Source organism: Vanacampus margaritifer, chromosome 4, assembly GCF_051991255.1.
Source record: "Vanacampus margaritifer isolate UIUO_Vmar chromosome 4, RoL_Vmar_1.0, whole genome shotgun sequence".
In the NCBI taxonomy this organism is placed as follows: Eukaryota; Metazoa; Chordata; class Actinopteri; order Syngnathiformes; family Syngnathidae; genus Vanacampus; species Vanacampus margaritifer.
The window spans coordinates 16549747-16571156 of NC_135435.1; the positions used below are offsets into that span (position 1 = coordinate 16549747).

Here is a 21410-nt window from a genome sequence, read left to right on the forward strand (position 1 = left end):
TTGCAAGATGAGACCATATCATTTTAATGTGAAGTCCTCAGTCCCAAAATAACAATTTGTAGAGAAATGACATAAATAACATATGCGAAATCCAACATGCCCGAGACAGTTTATTAATAAGATTTATGTTTTGCCCCAGTCGAGGGCCTTCATGAACTCGTCCTCTGTGAAGGACAGCAGCTTGGCGGCTTCAAGATGCATCTGCAGGGAAAAGACATTTGATCAAGAGCACAAATGAATTGTTTTCCAGTAAGAGTAGAGAAGGGCACCTTTTGTCTTTTGAGAATGTCGATCAGCTTGAGCTGCTTCTTTAACCCGACGATCAGCTCCCCTTTCTGCTTTTTTAGCTGTTTGTTTTCCGCCACTAGATTTTCCCGAGTCTGCTGTTCCTCGTTGATCTTGTCCTTGATTGATAGAAAAGACAGAAATGACTACAAAGATCACCTTGGACTAAGAAACCATTAAAAATGAAGCATTTGTGTTCATCCTAACAACGTATGGATTTGCTTCACCTTGAGAGTCAGTGTTTGAATAATAAGCCCGCTTGCCTTGTTCATTTGTTTGGTTTTAGTGAGCTCCGACTTCAGGCGCTCCACCTCGTCCAGGGCTCTGGTCAGACGAAGCTCCACAGTGTTGTGTGAGGATGCTCCTTGCTTGCTGGTTTTGTTCAGCTTCTCCATTTCCTGCAGGTAGCAATGAAACAGTGTCAGTGTCTGGTGTGGTCTATTTTTAAATTGCCCGGCTGTGGTATTTAATAACACTGGGTTACAAAAAAACGAGAGGGTAATTTTGCATTCCCTGTAATACATTTAGCTGCTTAGCACATGATTCGCTAAACTTTTCTTTTTTTTTTTACACAAAGTACCACCGCCTTAAATAAACTGTCAAGACCATCTCTAACCTTTTGCAAAGCGGACACTTGCAGCTGAAAGCTGTCACATTTGAGGGTGGCCTCGCTCTCGGAAGCTTTGAGCTTGTCCATTTTTGTCTGCTGGATGTTGATGGTCCTCTGGAGCTTGATGCGATCGTCCTCCAGCTGCTTGATTTTGGTGTTCAGCTTGTTGTTTTCATCATCCTGACACAGCCGCAATGACAATGAGGATCTCTGTCGCCCCCTACTGGCAAAAAGTAGACAATACATTTTGTTGGGCTTGACTGTACTGTACCTTCTTTTTTCGATCACTCAGAAGCTGATCCATTTCCTCTTGCATCATCTTGATGTTGGCCATCAGGGCATGGATTTGTGCACTTGAAACACCTGACACCGAATAAGTCAAATACAGTTGTTCAATTTTTCTATCCACTTAAGATATATTTGACAAGAACAAAAAGATAAAAATGATCCATTTTCATTGTACACTGACTAATGGATGTAGGAAACCACATACCCGTCCCTTCATTGTCTCCGTCGCTGAACACATTGTCTCGAGGAACAAAATGGTTCATCCTGTCCTCCACATTTTTGATCGTCTTCGCCACGAACGACTCGGCCGTATCTCCCGCTGCTCCTAAAGCGCCCCCACAAACTCTAAAAGTTGACATAAAAGGAACTTCACCAAGAGAACGTGACCCGCTAAAGCATCATTAATTCTACTGATAAGTGACTCACGCTGGGTTCGAATGGGGCTCTTGTGCTTCTGACTTTTGTGACTTTTTGAGCTCCACCTGGGAACAGGTCATAAAATGTGTTATTGTTACACATTTATTATTTTAGATTTGCTGGTTCCTGAAATAAATATTGTATGGTGATATATGGACGGCTGTTTGTTTGCATGACATTTCTGGGGAACAGGAAGCTACTAGTGCTAGTGCACACATGCACATGTGTATTAGTTGTGACTTGTAATGTTCCTAGTGCAGCACATTAGTTCACGGCTTTCCATAATGGTACCTTGCGAGGCTTCGGCACAGGAATCTCTCCATCCTTGTCGTGACTGGAAGAGAATGGAAAATATAATATGCATAAACAAAATGGCAATACAACCATTTTCTATTGCTGACTGGGCAACGGGCGGGGCACGTCATGAACTAATTAGGAGTCAATCATAGGCCACATATAGAGATACAACCATTTACACTCGCAAAAGGACTAAGGAAAATGTAGTTTTTAATGAATCGCATATTTTTGGAATGTGGAAGCTGAAGAATCGCCATGCAAGATACATACAGCGAGGCAAACGTGCTAACCACTAGTCCACCATGCTGCCTGATTGGTAATGATCACCTTGGTGCTTTTTCATCCTCCAAACCCTTAAGCGGGAGCGTACTTGAAGGCTTTGAAAGAAAATCATCCCGTTCTTTCTGAAAAAAAAATAAAAAATAAAGGGCGAGATTAAGAAGAAATAAAAGTACACTGACAAGCATACCTTTGGTTGCATTTGTGTAAAAACTCACCTTTAGTTGATCTGCTTGCATTGCCAAATTTGCCGCTTTGGCCTCCAACTTTGCATTGAGCATCCTGAAGAAAAATGGCATAAACTCCTACTACCACTTCTAAGGCATGAAAGTCTACTTTGGATCAATGTTTGGTCACAAAATATACTGAACATATTTGACGCAGAATGATCTTACTTGTATTTCTCCTCCTTAGCCAAAAGGTCACTTGCAGGCATCTTTGGTAGTCTTCAAAACTCTTGCACCTGAATGTAAAAATTCGCACAATGGTTCAATATGAGTCAAATGGCAGTAAAATTCTATGCAACCCGTGAAGCTAAAACTTTGTAAAATGTGTCCAAAGACGTTTGTGTACTAAAATGCTAGTAAAGAAGCTAAGCTAGCACTGCGGTATTTTAGATTATTTTTTTCATTAGATTATTAAAAACTAGAGCACAAAAATTATTATTAATAAAGTAATAAATCGATAATTGTATTTTGTTTGATGGCTCACCGGGGCGATGACAGTCTAGACGTTTAAAAAAAACAACTACAATATTCTGGTCGCTTAGCAACTACCACAACAATCCTCATCTAAGGAGGCCGAGATAGAGTTTATTACTAGTCGAATGGCTTGTCTGTCGACAAAGCGGCAAATAAACAACCGGTATTTTTATTTTTTTTTAAAAAAGGGGGAAAAAACATTACATTTATAGCGTATATTTGCCTGCATTTGGTATTTAAAAATAAAATAAAGAAAGCGTTTTGTGCGTCATTTGACTGACCTTATCACGTGGTCCCTACGTCAAACGCGTGGCAAGGTGAAATAAATAATAAAATAACCGCAGCAAAAAAATGAACCTGCTGACGATTACGTTACGCTTACGTATTGTTTTTATGGTTGTGGATGCCACTGCGCATGCGCGTGGCTGTCAGCTACTACGAGGCGCACATGCACATGCAGCCTTCGAGAACTCCTGACAAGCAGCCACTGGAGGGAGTAGCTCGATGTTCCTCACACGTCCGTCCACTACTTGGACATTTACGTATTCTGTCCACGCACCGGCGAGTGTTTGACGCTTCTTTCCCATGAAGACTGCAAAGTGCGGCGGGCTGGAGGGGCGAGGTGTCGGAGGAGGGCTGCTGGCTGACGACAACAACAACACGGCGCGCTGATGATGTTGACGATGTCCGCTTAGCTCGGCGACGACCTCCCCTTGTTTAACGAGGCGAGTCCACGCCTCATCGTCCGGTGTACCGCCGTCCAGCCCGGTACGCCTGCGATGGCGGAGGAGGACCCCCACCTGCAGCCTCAGCAGCACGCGGACCGAGGGGTGGGCGGCTTCCAGTCTGGTCTGCTGTCCGGGTTGCAGGGCGCCGAGGCCGGGGCTCTGCAGCTTCGGATCAAGAACTCCATCTGGTGAGGGGCGCACATGCTTGCATGTTTCGGTTTGCCGACCTTTATTTTGGGTGAGAGAAATCTCACGGCCCACCACCAAACAAAAAATGTGCCAAAAAGTGCTGCTGGTAGTGGAAGTAGTGATTGGAATCATTGCTTTCAAGCAAGGTTTCCAAATTGAGGTTCGAGGCCCCAAACGGGGGCACAGGTCCATTTTTATTGGGTCACTGATTGTTGTTTGACTTTAAGTCCCTTAAAAAAGTAAAATAATCAAAATGGCAATATTAACCAAAAATGACATAATCCTGAGTGGTTATAATGCAAAGAATTGTAAAAAATTGAATAAAAATGCAAACACAAATGGAGCATTATTCATGACAAAATAACACCAGTTTTTAGTAGAATAGGTCATGTACTTTTGCCAACATCTTGTGGCACATATAATAAGTATTTAGAGCACATCATAAACCTTTTTTTAGGGGAGCCGTAAATTACTTGCTGTTTTTCGCTATTCTCAGTAGATCTTAGTCCCTTCGCACCTGTAAATAGCAGGGATTCACGCTATTACCAAAACACAATCCCTTAATACAGTACTTCAAAGGGGAAGTCAAGTCAAAAATGTTCTATACGCCCTCACTAGTCTAAACATGGTATTATGGTTAATATTGCGTTAGTGGAATATGAATAAAGCAGAAAAATTCACCTATTTTTATCAATGTCAGGATGCAGCCATTTTGCCTCGTACTGTCACTGGTTGTCGACTGAAAATGACATCACAATGGGTCGGCTTCAACATCACGGCTCAATAAAATGGCGGTATTATTCGTGGTTGCAGTTCGCATTGTATCAAACTGAAGGCTGTTTTTTAATTATTTTGTGCCCTCGCGTATCTGTGCGCCATTTAGAAAAAAGAAAAGCCACGCCTACTCGCAGAATTCAAATTGCAGCATCGTTCGATGGCGCGTTTCAGAACCCTGAAAATCGAACAACTACGACATGAACGTCATTGAAAATATAGGTTTAATAATTGAATAAACTACCAAGCCCAATCTACATTTTGGTGCATTTGCCGTCATCTCCATTTAAAAATGGATGACAATTTTGGACTTTGATGTTTTTGGACTAAATTATTTTTCGATTAAATGACATCAAAGAGCTTTCTGAAATACTTTAATTAATTTATTTATTTATAAAAGTTAAATTGGCTTTTTTTCTCTCTTTTTTTCTGGAGAGCTCAGTATTGTTCATTCGGTAATTTTACCGATTTGACATGTCATCATCATTGCTCTCTTTTTTATTTTTTATTAATTTTTAGTTTGTATGTGGGTGAGTATGTGTATGTGCGTGCGTGTTAGTGCGTATTCATTAGTTCACCTAAAACCTATTAAAAATCCCATACCGTTCACCTAAACCGAATACTTCAGAATCCAGCATAGAGTCGTGAGGTTGTCAGGAGACCCGAGGAAGGATCAAAGAAAAGAAAGGAAAGTGACCAGACATTACCGACTACCCACCGGGTTACCAACCAGAGTCTTTCACCAACCCCAGAAACATCTAAATTCCAACAAATTAGGGAGACCTCAAGAGACCAAAGGAGAGACTGAGGAAAGGAAGGAAGGACGGAATTAAATTGGCTTTAATAAACATGAACTTAGAAGACCCTAGCTTTAAACCTGCAAGTTGAAATAAAGACATTCTACTAAATTTGCAAAAAAATTTTTTTAGATGTCTGCTTTTGCATTTAAACCACCACTTTTTACCAAAAAGTCTCATTTGGACCAAAATGGCCACTTTCTGTCTGAACAAACTCGTGCGCCATTATTTCATGTTCTCAAAATGTCGGACGAAAAAGTCCACAGGTCTAAAGACAAGAAACATTTCTTGGCAGGCGATGGAGGAGTGGCAATGAGGGAAATCGCTACCCCAGTATCGAGACTGGATATTAATTAATGGATTTATTTAATCTCTTTCAAGCACCAGTTTGTTTGTAATCTGTTGGTCGAAAGAAACAGATCTCAGGTCTAATCCGGTGTACCTGCTAAATGTGTGCTGAAAGCGAGCTAATTAAAGATCCCCGGCCTCCTGGTAATAGCAAATTAAAGTGAACTGTTCTCGGCGCGGCTTAGGCCCGCGGCGCCGACCCTCGCCGACCCGATGTCCTTAAATGTGACCCGCTTGTACCTTCTGTCTCACTGTCAACAACAAACTGACCTGTCTGCAGATTAGGAATTAAACCTGGACAAGTCTGCTCGCCGCCGCCGCCGCCGCTGCTGCAATCCCACTCTTGAATCAGCAAAGCAAATGTAGCAGCTGTTTATTTGCTAAATATTTGCTTCCGTGTTTTCTCAAATTGTGTAAGATTCAGTGGGTTTTTTTAATGTGGGAAAAAAAATGGTGGGGCACCACAAAAACAACACAATGCCACTATTTATGCAACTTCTGAATATGGGTGGTGCATTGCCTCATTTGTCAATAATACACAGTGGAAGCTTTTGATTGGACGGTAACAGGCGAAGACACAATGTGAACCAGCCTCGTCCCTTTGCATATGACAGCATGTGTCGGTGGTGGTGGGCTACATGACCGGAGAGATGCTGAAGGGAGGGTCAACTCATGCCAAACATTCCTCTGCTTTATAAATAAACGCAGCGGCGCTCATGTTACATATAGCGGCCTACGAGCATACTCATTTATACGATTATCTCCTCTTTTCAGCAAAACGGTTCAATCGAAAGTGGACAACATTCTGGTGAGTATTCTTTTGGTCTTAAACATACTTTGTTGTTTTTTTTCTATTCAAATACAACTGTAAATGACTAGCGTCCACGATCAAAAGAAGGTAACATAACAATATTTGCATAACAATACTCAATAAATATATATTTTTATTTTGTGCTGACATCCTTCCTTTAGTTTGACTTTTGAGGCTGTGCTTAACTACAAAATTATATCACTTTTAGAGAGAGACATTTCCACTGTATTTGCTGCTAAAATCCCCCGTGACTCGAGTCAATGTAGACCTGGGGAATCAACCTCCAGTAGGTCCAACCCCCTGACTGTCATAACATCTTGGCTGCCTGCTACCCCTGGAAACTTGTGGTTCCCTAACAACAACAACAACAACAACAACAGACGGGAATTAAAAAAGGTTAACTGGATGTGTTTATTCTTAGGAGTGAAAGTAGAGAAATATCTGCGCGGAGGCACATCATGTATCACTGTGTGGATTTGTATTTCCTCCTATTTCCTGTCTATAGGCTTTATTTTTACATACTGTATATATATATATATATATATATATATATATATATTAGGGGTGTTAGAAAAAATCTATTTGGCAATATATCGGGATATTACAGCGCGCAATTCTTGAATCGATTCGATATGCGGCCGAATCGATTTTTAAACATCAATTTTTTATGGGAATATTCAACAAAACATCTTACTTAGGGTTAGGATTCACACATTAAGCATGGAAGAATGTTATATGAATGGAACATTAAGCCTTAATATTTAATTTCAGTGCTGTTCATCAACATGAAACAGACTGCAACCTGTTTGTGAAATGCAGTGGCTCAGTTATAAGCCTGAATTTTCAGATAAATAAATACATTTTCATACAAATCTTACAGTGTACATGTACAAGTTTACGAATTAGTATTTTCTAAATTTGAGTTAAAAAATGTTTTTTTTTGCAATAATCAATTTATAGATTCGTATCGGGATTAATCTGTATTGAATCGAATCGGAACCTATGAATTGTGATACGAATCGAATCGCCAGGTACTAGGCAATCCACATCCCTAATATATATATATATATATATATATATATATATATAGTTTATTTATATAGTGTCATCAAAAGATACCAGTCTAACTTTAGCTTCTCCCGACATATAACTTAAACATTGTTCCTGGGCACTCGTTACTATTTTATAAGTATCCAGGGATTTGGCGCCATCCTTTGGTATGAAAAAAAAATGGGTTCACTGAACTGTAGGTGTAATCGCATGATGTCCCAATACTTTTGTCCATATTCTCTATGTGCTCAAAGCCAAGAGTCGAATTGAATGCAAAGTGCTCAAGTTTGAATTCTGTTCGTGGTACCTCCCATGTTGCCCACAGCAAAGAACGTTTACCAGGCATCTCGGCATCCTTGCTTGCCCCTTTTATCCTTGAGCATCATTAGTACACAGCGCCACTCTCTGCTGAGGAGGCAACGTCAAGGGCAAGTGAGCCAAAGCTGAGCATGATGAATGAACGTCGTGCCTCTGTCTTCAAAACATGCAGAAAAGGAAGGGCTCCTTATTATAGCTTTGTTAATCATACTGTACTTCTAGGTGAGAAAATAGTATGTTCTAGTATGATAGTATGTTGGAGAACTTTTTTTCTCTGTATTTATTTTCCATAACACTGATCTGTATCTGTGTATTTTACACTGGGGAGAGCGCATTGATTAAACAAAGCCTTGTGCTAAATTCGCTAACTGTCCCAACATTGTGTGTTGCGCTAAAGTGGCATTAAGGCATGTTCGTCATAGCAGTACTGTTACTCACCACAAGGGGATTAGCCAATGTGTGGTTATTTCATCATCTTACTTCAGATTTAAGAAATGGATGGATTAGATCAAATCAAACCCTGCATTCCTATCTGCCTGCGTTTAGCTCAGTTTATGGAAAAAACTGTTTGGGGGTGCATTTTCTTTAATTGGTATCCTCATGATGATAGGTGAGGGGATGCCTCATCAACATACCTCATCTCATTCCAGGCAGGAGCTAATCAAGGTTAGCTTGACCTGCACTCTTACTTCCCCAATGACAGAATGGTGAGGAAGAAAAATATCTCTGCCCATGTTTTTCAACTCACTTACTGTGTTCATTTTAGGTGAGCCTGAGTCTATCCTAGCTGGAAATTTGGTCTGATAGCCAGGCCAATTCACTTCTTGAGCACTGCTGATTTGTTCTTGTGTAAGCCCCCCGACTAGAGGTGGCAAATCCAGGTCCAGAAAGTAAAAACCCTGCCACAATTTGGCTTTATGTTTAGCCCCAGGTGCTACCTAGCTAGCTCCCTAGCTAGCTCCCACGGTGCTCGTTTACCTGCTAGGGAGCTACTAAGCTAGCATCTGGGGCTAAAGCCAAACTGTGGCAGGGTTTTTGCTAGCTAACTAACTCCCTAGCTAGCTCTCATGGTGCTCGTTTACCTGCTAGGGAGCTAGTTACCTAGCATCAGGGGCTGAAGCCAAACTGTGGCAGGGTTTTTGCTAGCTAGCTAGCTCTCTAGCTAGCTCCCACGGTGCTTGTTTACCTGCTAGGGAGCTACTAAGCTAGCATCTGGGGCTAAAGCCAAACTGTGGCAGGGTTTTTGCTAGCTAGCTAGCTCCCATGGTGCTCGTTTACCTGCTAGGGAGCTAGTTAGCTAGCATCTGGGGCTAAAGCCAAACTGTGGCAGGGCTTTTGCTAGCTAACTAACTCCAGGGCTAGCTTTCATGGTGCTCGTTTACCTGCTAGGGAGCTAGTTACCTAGCATCAGGGGCTAAAGCCAAACTGTGGCAGGGTTTTTGCTAGCTAGCTCTCATGGTGCTCATTTACCTGCTAGGGAGCTAGTTACCTAGCATCAGGGGCTAAAGCCAAACTGTGGCAGGGTTTTTGCTAGCTAGCTAGCTCCCATGTTGCACATTTACCTGCTAGGGAGCTAGTTACCTAGCATCAGGGGCTAAACCAAAACTGTGGCAGGGTTTTTACTTTTTGGACCTGGATTTGCCACCTCTGCCCCTGACCTCCGACTATTTTCCTTTTCCCCCTTTCTACTTCACAGCAAGATGTTGAAAAGTTCACAGACATCGAAAAACTCTACCTGTACCTTAAGTTGCCTTCAGGTCCCATCAGCAGTGGCAGTAGTGAGAAAAGGTAAAAAAAAAAGTAGAAGTAGTACTTAGTGTGGAATACTTTTTTTTCCCTGTGTGCGTTAACTAAATGAATGAATGTATTCTCTCAGCGATCAGAGTGCCGTGTCATCAAGCCGCACGCAGCAGATGCATGCGTTCAACTGGATCCGCAATCACTTAGAGGAATACCCAGAGACTTCGCTCCCTAAACAGGAAGTTTATGATGAATACAAGTGAGTACTTTCAATTGCTTTCCTTGCTACCAGCCACAAGCAGTTCATTACAACCAACGACCAACATTAAGATCAGAGTCATCCAAATTACTCCCGGCTAAAGCGTCGTTATATATAGACGCTGCAGGCCTGAGAATCATAGAGCAGCATGTGCTGGTAATATTAGAATGGAAAGTCTGACCAGGCCATTGAAATGCTCTGGCAGTGTTACGTAACTGTCCACTCACAGAATATTGGCGCCTTCGGGGTGGACAGGTGAAAAGGCTCTAAGTGATCACAATGTACACCACTCCTAAACATAAAAGCCATTTCTATTCCTATTTCATTTCTATTTAATAATAGTCACCCCTCGCTATCACTATTTCAAATCGTACTTATATTGCGGATAATGTGCTAAAGTGGCGTACATACTTTGAGATTCATTTTCTTTCGTCTTAGTTTTTTTTTTCTTCAAATTTTCATGCTTTGTTTTTCATACATTTTTAGATTTTCTGCCTTTCTGTCAAATTTCTGACATTTTGACAATTTTATGGATATATTTGATTTCCTGATTTCTTCTTTCTTCCTTTTTTGGACATGTTATGGCTATCGTTTGAAAAAAAATTCTGCCTTTTATGCTATCAATTTGTGACATTTTTCCTTTGGCAATTTTGTGTACGTTTTATGGTAATTTTCGGGATTTCTTCTTTTGTTTTGCACATTTTATGGTCACTTTTTGAACATTTTCTTTCCTGCCTTTTCTTAAAGAAGTTTTTTGACTATTTTGGTAATTTTGTGGACTTTTTATGGTAAATTTTGCAGTTAATTTTTTTAAACGTTTTGTTTTGTTTTTTGACTTTTTTGGCAATTTCATGGACATTATATGGCAATTTTCTGCTTTTCTTCTTCCTTTCTGGACTTTTTATGGTCACTTTTGGGACATTTTTAGGTAATTACAATTTTTTTTCATCTATCGTTTGTCTTAAAAATTTGGACTCTGACATTTTGGGGATATTTAATTATTCATTTAAAAAAATCTAAATCATTAATTAATTTAAAGAATATTTTATCTAAAAAATAAAAATATATAATAATGTGTAAATAAATAAATAATTTCTACAAATTTGGGGGGGGGGGGGACTAAAGAGCCACATTTGGCTCCAAAGCCGCAGGTTGCAGACCCCTGATGTAGAGAATTGATCAGTGCAAAGCTTGAAGGCAGAGATTTTTCCTTGACTTTTTTTGCAATCAAATGATTTGAGTTAATAGTCAATTAACTCATTCACTGCCAAGAATTCATAAAAAAAAAAAGATTATTAAAATTAGGGGCGACAGGCGATATTTTTTTTTATTGTAATTAATCGCATTACTTCACTAGTTAACTCACGATTAATCACAAATTCTATATCTGTTCCAAATGTACAATAATTTTTTTTTAAGGTTTTCATACTCTTGTTAACAAAAGTCGGGAAAAAAAGTTAAACTAATAAAAATAGTTCAAATGAATTTTTGACGTTTATAGCGTCAATGGCAATGAATTAATTAAAAAAAGAAGAAAACATTAAAAATTTGGTGCGTCAGGCGATTCAAATTTGTAATCATAATTAATCGCATGACTTCACTAGTTAACTCACAATTAATCACACATTTTATATCTGTTCCAAATGTACAATAAAACAAATCTAGGTTTTTCTACTCTTGTTAACAAAAGTGAAGAAAAAAAAGCTTAACTAATAGAAATAGTTCAAATGAATTTTTGACGTCTATAGCCGTCAATGGCAGTGAATGAGTTAATTGTTTTGGCCTGTGAGTGAAATACTATAGTCACAAACTGCTATAAGCAACCCCATGGTGACTGTACATATAAACACGTTATAATGTAATCCTGTTTTATAAAGAAAATATTGTTTTATCGATTTTATTGTTTGAATGGACACACGGTCTAATGAATTAATTAAGTTTTTTCCAATTCTCGCTTTTCTTTCCAGGAGCTTCTGTGACAACCTCAACTACCATCCACTGAGTGCTGCAGACTTTGGAAAAATGATGAAAAATGTCTTCCCCAACATGAAGGCGCGCCGACTTGGCATGAGAGGAAAATCAAAATATCCTTCATTGGAATGGACTGTAACAGCCTGTCTCTACTCACTGGCCATCTGCTCTTACAGTTCATAAGCTCTCTAAATATAGACGTGAAATGAAATAAATTCCCCTTCTGAAGCAGGGGCATAATACACAAGTGCTGGAGGGAATTTGCTGTGTTCTTGACCTTCATGACGCATGACACTTTTTTTTGGGACTTGTTGTCCTTTTGACAGTGCAAAACTACATTCATGCATCATGCCAATACTTAAACTTTTTTTTTTTTTTTTTTTACAGTATAAGCAATAATGAATAGCACATATTTATCTTAACATTGTCTCACATATTGCTATAGTGGACTAAGGAAGAGGCCCTTTGTTCACTTTCCATGCTTACCAAGTCTGGAGCTACACAAAACTGGAGAAGGAGTGAGCACATTTTCATTTTCCTTCGTACATTTCATAACGAATCTTTTCTATTGGGACGTTGCCAATTTAAGCATATATTTTATTGTGCTTCAGCTGCAGTGTGATGGGTTGGATTCAGCAGGCCACCTCAGCAGCATGAAGGAGGAGGTTCGCTTCGCGGCTTGCGATTTGGTGTGTGAGTGGGCTCAGAAGGTGCTGAAACGGCCGTTTGAGGCCGTGGAAGAGCTGGCTCGCTTCCTGATGGACAGCCACTACATCAGCAACAAGTCCCTGGCAGCTCTCACCATTATGACAGGCGCAGCAACAGGTGGGCAGTTGGTTAGCCCCTTCATGCACACTTACCGTGACACCTGGTGGTTGTGGCTTGGTACTGCGCTGTTATCATTGGGAACGCTCAGTCATAATAAACATAGTTGCTCTCTTACAGTATTTATTGATTTATTTCAGAAGTTAAGCCTGTGCAGGCGGCCTCAGCCTTTGTGCCCACCGCCGATGCACACTGCTTCCAGCCGCAAACGACAACTCTGTCGTCTCCGACTGTCGATGCCAAGCAGCAGCTCCAGAGGAAGATCCAGAGGAAGCAACAAGAACAAAAGCTGCACTCACCCGTACCCGGAGAGGGTCCGATCAAGACGGCGGATGACAGCAGCCGGCAGTGTGGTAGCCCGGTCTCTCCTTCACCTCAGCCAACCATTGGCATTGTGGTCGCTGCTGTGCCCAGACCTGTCACGGTGAGGAACAACATTATTCGTTTTCTGTTTAACCTATGTGGAGAAAAAGAAAACAAATAGGAGAAGACTAACACTTGTAGCCATTGACATGAAACATGATGAATGCCAAATAGTAGGGCTATTTTTACAGTTTTGATAAATAATGTAATTACAATTTTGGTCTTTTTCTTTAATATTGTGATTTAATATGGGATTTTTTTTTCAAGGTCATTTTTTTTTCACAAACACAAGCATTGATCTGTTTCTTAATAAACAATATCAGATTTATTATGAGGGATAGACTGATTATCGTCCGGGCAAATTTTCGGCGCCAATAGTCAGCATTTTGACGGATATCGGTATCGAGCATTTAGCAGAATCATATGGTTGATAATAGATCAATTTTAAAAAGTGTTCACTTCAGGGAAATAATTATTACAATTTTCAGAGATGCTGCTGACCTGGCAACTCTCTGCACCTTCTGTTTTTGTTTGACATTAAAAAAAACTAAGATAAGTAAAAATATAATATATTTTGAAATAATAGTGTTGAAAACAATAGGGAGCAATTTACTTGTTTAAGTTTAAATTTAACTTTTGAAGACATGCTACTTCCCCTGGGAGATCCCTGAACTTTGTGTTTTTAAAACAAAGATGTCTATTAACTAATTTTTTTTTTTAAACTCAAATATTTTACCAACCCTAAAAGTTGTTCAATAAACATATGCTTAAAAATAAAAATAAGAGCTGGAGTTTGTATTTTTTCAAATTTTGATGCCAATATTTTCCCTTTTAGTGCAAATGAATATCGGCTCCAAATATCGTTTATCGGCATCCTTGACTACTAATAATCGTCATTGGCCCTGAAAAAAAAAACATATCAGTTGATCTCTATTAATTATACAGTACATTCATGTCTAACATCTTGGTTAGCATTTTGCTAAAATGTAAATGAACCATGAATTGTTAACTTGCAGTCACTTTCCACAGTATTCACTACAACTACAAAACAAGTGCGGTGCAAACACGAGTCACTAAGTCGTCACTAAGTCATAAGTCTGATTACAGCAATAACGCAAACAAATATGTGGCTTTATCACTTCAACTTTTCATGTTTCAAGGAAAAGTACTGTCCTACTGTGGCAAGTACGATTTATCCCAAATGTTACTTGAGTAAATGTAATACATATAGAGTGTTACTACTACCAACCTCTGCTTACATACATGCTATTGGGAGCAATGTTAGTTTTAGAAATTCAGCCATGCATTAATTACATAGGTGATGAAAAAATACAAAGGTTGTCTATGGTAAGAATTTCAATACGAAAACTGAAATAATTAGCGGTATACGCAATTGAGTGATCTTATCTGATAGACTTTCCTTGTCCGCAGACACAACAAAGCGGCCAGCTGATGTCTGCCAGCCCAGTGGGAACCGGGGAGAGCAAATTGCTGCCTATAAACTTCCAAGTGGTGGCCCAGCCAGTTCAGCCGCTGAAACAACCCCCCAAAACCTCCCAAAATATTCTCCCGAGTCCAGTTGTGGAACGCACGGCTCGGCAACGCTATCCTCAAATCCTCCCCAAGCCGGCGACCACCACTGCTATCGCTCTGTGCTCGCCCTCCACCATGATCATTGCCAACAACCCCATCAAGACTGTGATGACCACGTGTCATGTCAGTCCGGTCAGCCTGGTCAAGATGACAGCCATATCGCTCGCACCCCACAGCGGCATTGCCACTACGTCCCTAACAAACGCCACTTTGAGGCCGGCGTCTGCGGGCATCAGCAGCTGTACCGTGTCAGAGGACATGCTGAGATCCCGTCAGAACACGAGGAGCACCTCTGCGCTGCCCATTCTGGCCCCGATGAGGAGGCCGGAGCAGGGTGACGCCCATGATATTGATGTGGAAATGGAGGTTGCAGGTATACATAAGAATAGGGAAAACCAAAATGTGAGCAGTGTAATGATGGCGCAGAGGGCTGCTAGCGTGCCCATACCTCAAACCAGAGGCTTCCACGCCATGGAGGAGGCATCCATCTTGAAATATGATGCAAATGTCTCCAACATGAATAACACCACAATGAATACAATCTCTCTGAATTCAGCTCCCTCCTGTCAGAATATGCGCTCTATCTCAACATGCAACATCAACAGAGGATCTTCAATTGGAGAAGGTTTTTGTGCGAGTAAGACCTTCCGGAAGCGCTCGGGCCTCAGCCCCGCCCCCTCTCCTGTCAAAAGGGCTTTTTTATCCCCACATCCAGAAGAGGGCGCTGCTAATCTTGGCTACGGCAGTCGGAGACCTGAGAGTGCGCCGGTCGCCTGCGAGATGGAGATAAAAATGAACTCGCTCCTGCCCGGTCAAGTCCATACACTTGGCAATGCCTCTTTCAGAGCCAGCGGCTTCTTCTCTGTTGCCAAAACACAGAGCTCGATGCAGAGGAAAAACACTTGCAATGTTATGGAAAGCACCGTCGGTCACCCAATGATGCAGCAACCAGAGGAGCACATGATGCCCGACGTGCATTCCGTACCAAATGCTTCCAATTCGTCAGCGGGTCTCCAACATGTTCAGCCGCAGACCTACGCTAACGCTAATCCGGTTTCTGGACCGCTGGACTTTTTGGATCAAGCATCCACGTCAAGCCAACTCCCTATGCAGACCGAAATCGAATACTTCTCATTTGATGACGATGTAACTCAAGACAGCATCGTGGAGGAGCTGGTCCAGATGGAAGAGCAGATGAAACTGAACAATAAACACGAGTTTGTCAACAACGTCTCGCTGCAAGCGCAGCAGGCTGTGATGACACGCAACATGATACCCTCCAATCAGACGATGAACACTTTTTACCACGCCGCAAACAGCAGCGGCGTCGGCAACCTCGTCCAGACGCCCACGTCAGAGATCACGGGTGCTCAAGGTTTGACCAGAGAGAGCCCCTGCTCGCGTATGACCCCCATAACGCCGGTGGACAGCGCCCTCGGGAGCAGTCGCCACACCCCGGTGGGGACGCCGGTGGGGACGCCGCTCTCCAACTGCAGCAGCACCGTACCCCCCAGCCCCGTGGAGTGCAGGAATCCCTTTGCCTTCACTCCCATCAACTCCAGCATCACCAGTTTCCACGACGACAACAACGCGGTCTCCAGCAGCCCCGTCAAGCCCATGCAGAGGCCGACCGCCACCCACCCGGATAAGACCAGGCTGGACTGGATGAGTAATAGCTACAACAACAACAGCGGGAGCTTAAACGAATCAAACAGCACCGTGGGGATCTTGCCCGGCTATCAGGGCCTCATAGATGACCACTTTCAAAAGCCTCACGCCTTCGCCGTCCCTCACGCCAGGCACCATGACGGCCGCTTTGGCCGCTTGACTCCCATTTCTCCTGTGCAGCAGCAGCAGGTAGCCGGCATGGCCAAGCAGGAGGGGTTCGCCGTGCCGGCGCCTCTGGATAGCAAAGCCGGCAACCTCCCCGCCGCTGGATCTTTTCGATGTCGCAGCGTTAGCCCCGCCGTACACCAGAGGAACTTTGCGGCAAGCACAGGAACCGGCGGCCTTCACAATATCCACCAGCAGTGCGTCTCCCCGTTTAACTCTCCGCTAACACCTGAGGTGTTAAACATCTTGGCCAACAACAACCAGGGAAATCTCGGTGTGAGCAGCGTGGCTCAAAGGAGTCGCTCGGTGCCCCTCAACATCATGATGCAGACGGAGGTTCTACCGATGCCGGGTCAGCAGTGCAGCGGCAAAAATATCACCGATGTCCTTCTGGGCAAGATGGATGGGGACCATGACGCCGCGCGAGGGTTAGGCATGAATAATTTGCCTTCGAGCTACACGGCGCGTATGAATCTCACTCAGATCCTCGAGTCGGAGAATGTCGGCCCGATCACTCCGGCTTCGGACTCCACCAGCACACACATCCCACTAAAGCCAAATTACCTCAATCATGAACAAATGTTTTTCTCTTCAAGCGATAGCCGAGGGCAGCATCAGCAGCCTTTGACCTCACGACACCATTTGGGTTTCGGCGGCAGCTTTCGAGACGTCCAAGCAGACAGCAGCCTTACTGCCGGCAATGATCTGGTGCAGCAGGTGTCGGAGCTAGCGACAGGCGGGGCAGAGTTTCCCTGTGAACTCAGAATGACTTCCGACCTGTCCGGTAGCATCAATGACCTTAATACGCTGGATGCCAACCTTCTCTTTGATCCCAGTCGTCAGCAAGGGCAATATCAAAGCGCTGGTCCGGAGGAGTTGGCCAATCAGCCGCTGTTTCAGCAAATCACCAGCGACACGAGCCATTCTGGTGGACTTGAGTGGCTTGAGAGCAAAGATCACACAACTGTCGGGCTGATGGGATGAATGTGGAGACTTTGAAAGGGGAGGCAACCCCCCCCCCCCCTTTTTTTTTTTTTTACAATATGTTCAATGCAGCCCCACTAGTCTAAACACGGTATTCTGATTAATATTGTGTTTGTAGAATATCATTTAAACAGCAAAATCCACCTGTTTTTATCCATTGTTTTATGTTTGTATGTTATGTTTTTTTTTTTTTTTTTTGTAAAGCGCTTTGTGACAGCTAAGGCTGTTTGAAAGCGCTATATAAATAAAGATGACTTTTCAAGGGGCGGCCATTTTGTCACTTGCTGTCGACTAAAAATGTCTTAACAAGTTGCTTAGGGCTCAGGCAACAACCAATCACGGCTCAGCTTCAGAAAACTGTCCAGCTGTGATTGGTTGTTACCTAAGCAACTGTGGTGACATTTTCAGTCGGCATCAAGTGACAAAATGGCTGCCCCCATGGTGTATAAAAACGGCTGGATTTTGATGCTTAACCCTTCAGACCCATAGATGGTCCAATAAAAGGCATAATTTGTATGACGTCAACACTTCTGGTTCATGATTGGATCTTTACTAACCAATCGCAAGTTGATTTGCATGATGTTCATGTTAAAATGTTGCATATAAGCTTGGTAAGTTTACAACACGTTACAGCCATATTATCCTGGCGTCCACTATAATAACTAAAACATGAGGTAAAAAAAAAAAAATCCATGTTGTTCGTATGTGGGGAAATAGTCAAAATCAGCACACAAAAAAAGAAAAAGAAATTTTTGCCCAGCAGAAAAAATGCGGGTCTGAAGGGGCTACCTCATATTCCACAAACGCAAAATTAATCAGAATGACATGTTTCGACTAGTGGGGCCCATACAACATATTGCAAAGAAAATGTTTTGGTTGACTTGCTGTTTAAAACCATGCTGAATATGTAGTGACCGTACTGTTGTCAGTTTGATGTCTTCCAACTTTTAAATGAACACTGGACACAATCCAGTTTGTCCAGTTTAAGTGCCGACCTGAGCTGAAATAATGCTGCAGCCCTTCGATCAAAATGCTGGTCATTTCTTTTTATTGGACGTTTCATGTCATGTTATTGCTGTAACAGCATTTGTGACACATGAACAAAAGCTAGGGATAAAATGATCTTACCTTTGAAATATTTTTCCATCTGTTTTTTGTATTTTCTGTCCATTATTGAAAAAAAATCATAATTTGTTTTTGGAATATAATTTGAATATATTCTAGTAAATTCTCGAGAAAAATATGCGTACCACTAAATTTTATAATAATGACATGCCGCGATGTGTGCAATGTTGATTCCCGATCCAACTCAAGTGTGAGTTTTTAAACAAAGTTATGCAACTTAAAGTGATGCCAACTAGGCATTAGGAAATTGGAGCACTTTGTACAGAATATTCAGTAAATATTAAGTATAATAATTATTACTATATGTGTGTAGAAGGTTTTGCATGGTGTATGCTTTTAATACAGGGGTGGAGAACTGTTTCTGGCAGGGACCATTTCATTTCTCAGAAGCCATATGAAAAAATACATAATTACATTTTTATTATTGTCTTATGATAATTTGTGAGTTAAATGTTTTTTTTCCAATTCAATTCCTTTGAGGTTCTACCTTTGTTTTAAATTATATGGCAAGGCTGGATGAAATGTTCATATACGGTCCATGTAAAAGTTCCATCAGTTCTCCACCCCTGATTTTTTTACAATCTGACACGTAACGGTGTATCACAGATGGAGTCAATGGTTTATTGTCCAATATGTAAATTTAAAACATGTCACATAAGGTTGAATGCCAGTTCATTATCCATGAACACCAAAGAGATGGTAGTTATTAGATTTGAATCAGTGTTGAGTTGAAGCCATAATGCACTTAGAAATGGAATCATAGCAAACTAAAAGTTGCCTGAACCATTGTTTCAACAAATCATGTGTAACTTATCATTTGCAAACTAAAATAAAATAAATATGCAATCAGATGATAGACGGATGAATATGATTGGGGCAGTCGTTATGATCGTCACACTGCACAGACAATCTGAAAATTGTGTGCTTCTTCTACAAAAAAAAATGCACTGTGCTTATTCTCTGCGAGTCCTGAACTAAAACCGCTCGAAGGCCTTATGTCCGCACCAAAGATCCATTTTAAAGCTGCACTGACATCTTGTGTCATCACTGCTTTATTGGATGGTGGACATTGGACATTGTCGAGTTTTTCAAGGGCTTTAACAAATGATTGGGGAAACATTTTAACACTGTAAAAACAAGCTGTTAAAGTGAGCAATGTTTGTTTATTTATTTATGACTTCCCCGTGGAGTTTGTGTATTGGTCTTTTTTTTTTTTATTGTACAGTTAGGGGCGACTCTGTTGTTGTCAAAACCATGTAATCTTGCACTGTTTTGTTGTTTCAAAGGCTCCAGGAAGTGCATAATATTAACACTGATCTGTTTGAATAGTTTTTAATTGTGCTTATGTCAGGATAACTTTGATGATATTGTGCAGCTATGCATGAACGGAAGGCCATTTTTTTGTTTTTTTCAAGTAGAGAATTACAGTTCTTTAAACTTGTGTTTCATTGTAGTTTTGAACCCCATTTGGAGCATTATTATTTATATGTTAAATCAACTGTGTTTTCTTGTTTCTTTATTGTGTGTCTATTGTCTAAGAATACTCAATTTGGTTTGCACTGATATTTATGTTCTTAAGGTTTTACTCCTCTTGTAAGTGGCTCAGCTGTAGAACTGCCCTCCACTGTAGTTATGTTGCTGTGTCAGATGATCAGGAATATACTGTATTTTATTTGCTTTTTAAAGGGGAAGTGCTTTGTTTTTGAAGTTTTTTTTAATTTAAATATTTGAATAAAACATTTTCAGTACACCAGAATGTCGCCTTGAGTAAATGTCTGCACATTACAAATATGCGGTATGAGTACCACAACTTGTGGTAGATGGGCTCCCTCTAGTGGTATGCCAAAGAATCACTGAATTAAATACTAATTAATTTGTAACATCTAAAATATGAAATACAACCAAAATTATTAGAATGAAGCTTGCATACAGCCTGTTTAAACTTTTTTTTCAAGGGCAGTGCATTTTTCTATGTACTGTTACGTTGCATATAACTTTCAAGAACTGCACATTTATATTGTAATAATTAATTTTTATTTAACTTTATTGCAATACATTTGTAATTAAATAATTTAAGTATTTCCATCCATCATCTGTACCACATATATATATATATATATATAATAGTTAAGCTTTATGTGCATAACACTACAGTAGCTTGCAGAATAAATATACTTTTTAGGAAAAGAGCTTTACCAATACATTTAATACAAATGTGTATTTACAACTTTGTTTTTGGTGACTGGGGAATATCCTTTCTGTCCCCAGTGCATAAAGCAAGATACCATAAAGGCATGCTTAGATGAGTTTGGTGTGGAAGAACATAAGAACAATGACTTCAACATTTGCCACAGCCACAGGTACGCTCCAACATCTTTGACAAAAATAAATAAATCCATTATTTCTAATTAAATTACTACTTTGTTGGCTTTTCATTACACAATAATTTGATTAACATACTGTCAATAATCATCACAGGCATTTTCCACTATTGGGACTCAGACACTATTTAGACAAACCTCAAGTGTAACTACTAGCGACGTGAATAATGGATGTGTTCCATTTAAGTTAGTCAAGACTGCAAGGAACAAAAGGTGTCAAGTGGGAGCCAAGATGTTTTACTCTTAGTCACGATTTCCATGAACTCTAATTAACCTACCTATGTTCTCACATAGTGCCAAAATTCTAAAATGTTGTTTTGCAAAGGCAGAAATTGTGAATGGATGGCAGTTTGTATAGTTGCAATTACTCACCAGACACAATTTGACACTGAAAATTTATCTAAATTAAAAAATAAAAAAAAAAGGATAGAAAATGCTTATGTA

General features: G+C 40.9%; 2 protein-coding genes across 5 annotated transcripts in view; one reads left to right on the forward strand and one right to left on the reverse strand.

The window, feature by feature from the left end:
* tex9 (testis expressed 9) overlaps positions 1 to 21410 on the reverse strand; it is a 22992-nt gene continuing 1582 nt past the window's right edge. Inside the window, exons 2-13 of one of the 4 annotated variants that reach the window (XM_077564650.1) lie at positions 12987 to 13103; positions 2572 to 2639; positions 2395 to 2458; positions 2225 to 2301; positions 1892 to 1934; positions 1610 to 1665; positions 1389 to 1528; positions 1167 to 1258; positions 902 to 1075; positions 549 to 683; positions 270 to 404; positions 1 to 201 (exon numbers count right to left, since the gene is read on the reverse strand). In XM_077564650.1, the coding sequence (XP_077420776.1) occupies positions 124 to 201; positions 270 to 404; positions 549 to 683; positions 902 to 1075; positions 1167 to 1258; positions 1389 to 1528; positions 1610 to 1665; positions 1892 to 1934; positions 2225 to 2301; positions 2395 to 2458; positions 2572 to 2612 (1035 nt within the window). In that variant the 5' untranslated portion in view covers positions 2613 to 2639; positions 12987 to 13103 and the 3' untranslated portion in view covers positions 1 to 123. The other 3 variants (XM_077564649.1, XM_077564651.1, XM_077564648.1) reach the window with 3 other exon arrangements.
* On the forward strand, positions 3650 to 20341 carry LOC144050947 (DNA-binding protein RFX7-like). The gene is made up of 9 exons (XM_077564644.1): positions 3650 to 3793; positions 6488 to 6521; positions 9589 to 9680; positions 9769 to 9891; positions 11859 to 11975; positions 12296 to 12380; positions 12474 to 12687; positions 12828 to 13111; positions 14482 to 20341. Exons 1-9 carry the CDS (start codon positions 3657 to 3659, stop codon positions 17458 to 17460), a joined length of 4065 nt encoding a protein of 1354 aa, XP_077420770.1. The 5' UTR covers positions 3650 to 3656; the 3' UTR covers positions 17461 to 20341.